Below are 6,592 nucleotides of genomic sequence, written 5' to 3'. Positions count from 1 at the left end.
TATACTTGTATTTTTTTTTTTTTTTTACATTTTGCTGGTAAATATATAAACAATTTATATATATATAAAAAAAAAAAAACATAACATTAAACACTTTTTTTTTGTTCCATAAATATAAATGTTTGTATATTTACCAGTAAAAATGTTCTTCTCTCCATTTTTTATATTTTATATTACTGTAACGTATCATATCATAAATGTAGCTTCTTTAGCTGAAATCATGTTGGAAAACTATTTTCCAGGCTCTTCCATCTGATGCACATGAAAAAAGACTGATGTGTGGGAAAAAAGGTAACGTTCATGATAAAACACGATGAGAATTATCTGTAAAATGTAAATACACATGTAAATGACCCTGTGTGGCTGATATATATGTATATATCTCACCCCGTACACCAGCTCCCCAACCATGCCATTCCAGATCTTCGTCTCTGGATCTCTGGCTCCGTATTTCCCGTCAGGAACGATGGAGATCTTGTACCTGATGCCGATGTGCTTGGCGATCTCAGACGCCAGATCCACGCAGTATCCTTCATACTGGTCATTTCCTTCATACATCTCCCAGTTCTTTTTCAGCATCACGTACGGTCCTTCCTAAACACACACACACACACACAGAGACACAGAGGTGGGCAGGGATGGTCTCAAAATTCAACCGTATCATTAATTACACTTTTCAAAATAAAAGTTCTCTGGAAGACTGACTTCTTTTCAAGAATCATTTTTGGCTTTATAGGTTCTTTGGAGAGCTTACAAAGGTTCTTCAGATCAGCGTTTTGGTTTCTAGTTTCTTAAAAGCACCAGTATAGATAGTTATTTTCTTAATATAGTAACTTCATTAATACTCATAATCACATAACATGAGTTCACAGGGCTATATACATGAGCTGATTGCATACATAAATATGTAGGATACTAACATTGCACTCTTTTATGGGCCATAAATGAGTGTTGTATGTATTTATGATGCTCATTAGAAATGCGGCCAATAAACGTTTGACTGACAAGATTATCATTATAAATCAAAACATTTATTTGAATCATTTCCACATGTGTACGACTATATAACAGAATCCAAAACACGTTACATTGAAAACATTAGAGGCAAAGTGCAAATATTAAGTCACTATAATCAACTGGGCAATGACAATCAAATGATTTAATTAGAGCAAATTACAATAAACAAGTTCATATAATGAAAATAAAATCAAGAGATCATTTCTGACAAGAGAAACCATTCTGAGCATTAAAGCAAGGGTCATTTAGACAGAGAAACAACATAATACATTTAGACAGTGTAAATGTCCAAATACATTCATTTGACAGTCAATTATTTTACATTGTTTATAAAATAGAGGTCTTCAATGGAGAAACTGAATGAAATATCACCACACTTCATTCTGGTTTTCTTTTTCTCTTTAACACATTCATTTGTATAGGAAGGCACACAAGAGCAGAACGTAAATGTAATGTTATAAGAATATTACAAGTTATTTTAGACTTGATGTCTATGGATCGCATCATGTGTGTTGTGCTGTCGATTTACTCTAAAAAATAATTTCTTCTTGTCCCTTATTGTGTATAAATAAATGCAAAGAGTGTTTAGAGTTAAGTATACTTTTATGTTTTTGAGCTTTTTTAAATAAATTATTAATTTGTATATATTTACTAATTCATTTCGCTTTTAAAAAATACAAAAAGTATTTACTGAACAAAAGGTTTGTTTAGAGTAAATATACTTGTGATTTTTTTTCTTCAAATAAATTATTTATATATTTACAAGTGAATATATAAAATAATATTTTTAACAGAAAGTTTGCTTGTATTTTCATTTTAAATAAATTATTATTTATATATGTAATAGTAAGTGTATAAATTAATCCTTTATTTAAAAAGAAATTACAAATATATTTTCTGAACAAAAAGTGCATTTAGAGGAAATACACTTGTGATTTATTTTTAAATAAATTATTTATATATGTAGTAGCTAATAATCAAATAATTTTACTGAAAGTGTTTTGAGTAAATACAATGAATTTTACTGAATGAAAACTTTGTTTAGAGTGAATATACTTGTAATTTTTAAAATAAATTATTTGTTTACTAGGAAGTGTATAAATGAACTTATTTAAAAAGAAATTGCAAGTATATTTACTAAACAAAAAGTGCATTTAGAGGAAACACACTTGTGATTTATTTTTAAACAAATTATTTATATATTTACCATTAACTAATTAAATAAATAATTTTACTGAACAAGAAGTGTTTTGAGTAAATATACTTATAATTTAGTTTTAGATTATTTATTTATATATTTGCAAGTGAATATATAAATATACAATCAACAGAAGCACAGATGAACAGAAGGCAGCAATGCAAAGAAATGATGAAAATATGAAACCAAACTACTTGGTATTTCGAACTATGACACCTTATACATATAACACCTTATACAAATGCTCGCATGAGACTGGAGCTAATTGCTATTATCTGTAGTTATTGACAGCATGTCATTAATGCTGTTAATAGATATAGATAATAAAATACAGATCTCCAAAGTGAAAAAAGTGTCTGGTCTGAATCAGGAGAGAAATCTGCACAGATCACCATTTACAAGCCAAAACAGCTCTAAACAAATGTGTGTGGATTTTGATGTGAGAGGCGAGAGGAGAGAAGCGTTATTATGGATTATGGACTCATATTTTAGCCAGAAGCAACGGTTTGAAGTTTAAAAACATCTTGATGTATTTGTGGCTTCACAAGATGTTAACTGCTGGACTGGATTACTTGTGGATTATTGTGATGTTTTTATCAGCTGTTTGGACTCTCATTCTGACGGCACCCATTCACTGCAGAGCATCCATTGCTGAGAATCTGATGCAATGCTACATTTCTCCAAATCTGATGAAGAAGAAACAAACTCATCTACATCTCGGATGGCCTGAGGGTGAGTTAAGTTTCATTAAATGTTCATTTTTTAGTGAACTATTCCTTGAAACTCAGAGAAGGACGTTAAAGTAAGAAAAGAGAAGGAATGAATGGACACAAACATGAACGGATGTGTGTGAGGCTTCCGTGTAGATAGATGGGCTGCTGTCTGCCGTTAATGAACGTTACATAGGAGGAACACGCCTCACGTCTCCTCAACACACATCTGGATGTGCTGCTTGTGCATCGCAATACGTTGCTCTGCATCTGTCACACTTACGCTTGAGCGATTCCAGAACTCTCATCGGATTAATTAACGTGTCTATTTATAGAAAGTGTCGCTCCGTTTGTTTGTGCTCACATTGTGTAATTAAATAGTTCTTGTTTAAAGTTAACATAAAATGGGCAGTTCTACTGATGTAATGTAGCAGATATATTAATGTTTTATTTATGTCGAATTAATGTGGCTGTGATTCATATCAGAATGGAGTCAGAGCTGAATGTAACTGTGCAGTGGATTGTGGGAAATCTGAGACCCCAGAGGCAAACACTGCGGAGGCTGAAGGTCAGGTTCATTTCTGTGTATATATTTATGGTGATTCTTATTTGCTATTATTGCCATAATCATTTTTATATTTACATTAATTGGCATTAAATTACTGTATTAAATGCATGTAAATATTTTCAAAATATATGCTGTATGTGTGTGTACTTATATATACATGATAATTATACACAGAACAGACATATATTATGTAAACAAAAACTTTTATTTTGGATGTGATTAATCGGTGTAAATATCGGATCAGCTTTCCAGCGCTGGAGAGAACTTAAGGAGCGGAAGGCCTGCGATCGGACGCTGAGGTTGCTTTGTTTCTTCTCAGTAGGTGAGTAACACCGTGTCTGTGCCGCAACAGTTAAAGTCTGTCTAGTACACTGGACATGACAAAGCGACCGTTGAAAATCATTTGAAATTTGTGTCAATACGTCATAAATTGAACGCAGCAGCAGTTTTCTGTCGGGGATTTGTCGTGTTGTGCCGTGCCGCATCCAGTGTAGACCATAGATATGTATATTATATCTATGGTGTAGACAGCATCACTGATTATAATGAGTTCTATAGTATTTTGCCGCGCCACTCGCGTCCGGTGTAGACACGGTGTAACATTGGTTTTGCTTTGTTTCACAGAACTAATCGTTGCCTGGGTTGCGTACGTATGTGTGGGGCGGAGCTATCAAAATAGGGGCGAGACCCTTTTTTGGTGATTTCAAATGTCAACTGTTTGTTTTGGTGATTTCAAATGTCAACATTGGCTACCAGAAATCGCTTACACCACCTTTAAGTATTGGCAAGATGTTAGAAAGGCTGCATTAGTTACAGCAGGAGCTGAACACAAATTCACAAACTATTTTTGAATTTTGACCTTAAATATGTACTTTAAATATGAAAATTATTTCAATAATTTAACAGCACAATTCACAGCTCTCTGATGTTAGCCTTATTACATTTATTTAGATTTTTTTTTAATTGTTTTAAATCTATAGTTTTATGATTTAATTTAGGAAATAATTCCTTTTAGTCCCTTCTTTGTACAAAGTGTTTTTCATTCAGTAAATATTTACATTTTTACTAGTAAATATATTAAAAGTTTAATTAAAAAATGAATTACAAGTATATTTACAGAACAAAAAGCATTTAGAGTAAATATACTTGTATTTGTTTCTTTTCACATGGCATACAGGTAAATAAATCAAATATTTAATCTTTTTTTAGTAGGTGTTTTATTTGGATTTTGTTTTTATTTTTAAAATTATTTAATTTTAATTTGCATGATTTAATTTATGAAATAATTCATTTTTATCCCTCCTTATGTTTAAGTGGACAAAATGTGTTTAGAATTAATACACTTTTCATTCAGTAAATATACTTGTAATTTATTTTTAAACAAACTATATTTATAGAACAAAAAGTATTAAGACTAAAATTACTTGTATTTTTAATAAATTATTTAAGAAGGAAAATGGGCAGCACTACAAGTAAATGATGAAATTTGAAACTAAACTATTATTTTAAAACTATAACACATTATACATGACTGTTTATAGATGTAGATCATGAAATAGACCTCCAAAAACGACTTTTGTTGTATGCATATAGATGCTAAATTTCTTTTTTTTTTTTTTTTGGCTTCCACAAAAGAAATAAAGTCATACAGTTTGAAGTGATATGAGGGTGAGTAAATACTGATAGCTTTTTCATTTTAAAATGAACAATTCCTATTGTGCGTTTTAATAACCTGGAATATTGCTTTTAATGACAGGGCATCAATTTTACTTTAAAATTTAGTTTTACATTAAGTTGTTTCAGAGGTTGGAGAAAGTTATTTTATTTTGATATTTGAATGTATAATAAGAAATTAAATAGGGTACGTTTTTAATCTATATTGACTTTTTCAGGTGCAAATAAAACACATCAGTGCAACAGCACACACACACACACACACACACACACTCTTCAGCAGCCACTGTGTGTGTGTAACCAAGGATGAAATCCACATCAGAAATGAGAGAGCAGGCTTTTATATTATTTGTAAAGGCCGTGACTCGTCGTATCTGGGCATAAATAAAACTATTTTGCAAAACTGTCACCGTGACGACCGACACGAGCTGCTTCCTGTACGCTGTATTTGGTATGGAGATGCTGTAAGGTGTGTCACAAACAGAAGCGAATTCTGAATCAAACAGGATTCAAGCATTGAACTGGACATTATAATGCAATCTCAATTCAGTTTTGAATGATGCATGAAGAATATACAATCATGCCTGCACTTCAAAGTTTCAGGGCAACATCTTTGTTAGTGGATCATTTCATTGCCACATAAATAATAGAGATCATCCTCCATAAACACGAAAAACAGCATCATCACACCTTCAAGAAACACAATCCTCTGATGTTTTTCTGGACATTTAAAGGCAACACAATAATCTGACGTTACAAGACTGTGCCATAAAGCTCCGACTTACAGAGTGAACATTATACATTTAGATTGTGATTTGATTTTATCTTTCAGTGTTTAATTTAATAATTTGCTATGATATTATTTGTTAATATTAATTTTATCCCACCCATGTGACCATGGTTCCATCAGCAGACTATAAAGTTATTACATTTTGCTGAAAGAATTAACAACTTTTTTTCTTTACAATAACATGCACTGAAGTGTGGCAACTTTCATTAAAAAAGTGTAAATTTTTATTTACTTTTGTTTTTAACATGTTACTGATTTTATATATATTTACCTGCTGTAATATAAAATATTTCTAAATAGTATTTGGAAAATGATAAATGACAGGACTTGATCTTATTCATCAGGATTTGATGAAAGGTTTAAAAACAGTAAAAAAAATTATTGCAACATGTTATTAAATTTATTAAAAAAGTATATATTTTTAATCATATTTGTTTAACGTTACCAATTTGAATAATATATATAATTATATATAACTTATCAATTGATGTTTAAAATAGTTTTAACATATCATAGTTCAAAACATGTCAACTTTCCAAAAATATTTCATGTCAGCTGCTGAAGTTGTACCGACCAACAGTCAGTGTACTTAAAGGGTTAGTTCACCCAAAAATGAAAATTAGCCCACAAATTAC

At 31.0% G+C, this 6,592-nt stretch overlaps 1 protein-coding gene across 1 annotated transcript in view; it reads right to left on the bottom strand.

Annotated features, from left to right (window-relative positions):
* Positions 1-6,592, bottom strand: part of LOC107756206 (glutamate receptor 4-like) — a 101,736-nt gene that overhangs the window by 41,135 nt on the left and 54,009 nt on the right. The window contains exon 10 of the mRNA XM_016573235.1: positions 388-594. Within this exon, the coding sequence (XP_016428721.1) occupies positions 388-594 (207 nt within the window). The remainder of the gene's footprint in view (positions 1-387; positions 595-6,592) is intronic.

The sequence above is a fragment of the Sinocyclocheilus rhinocerous genome, unplaced genomic scaffold (genome assembly GCF_001515625.1).
Source record: "Sinocyclocheilus rhinocerous isolate Xijiao unplaced genomic scaffold, SAMN03320098_v1.1 scaffold592, whole genome shotgun sequence".
Lineage (NCBI taxonomy): Eukaryota > Metazoa > Chordata > Actinopteri > Cypriniformes > Cyprinidae > Sinocyclocheilus > Sinocyclocheilus rhinocerous.
Note: the sequence above shows the minus strand (reverse complement) of the source record. Positions and strands in the feature narration are given on the sequence as shown.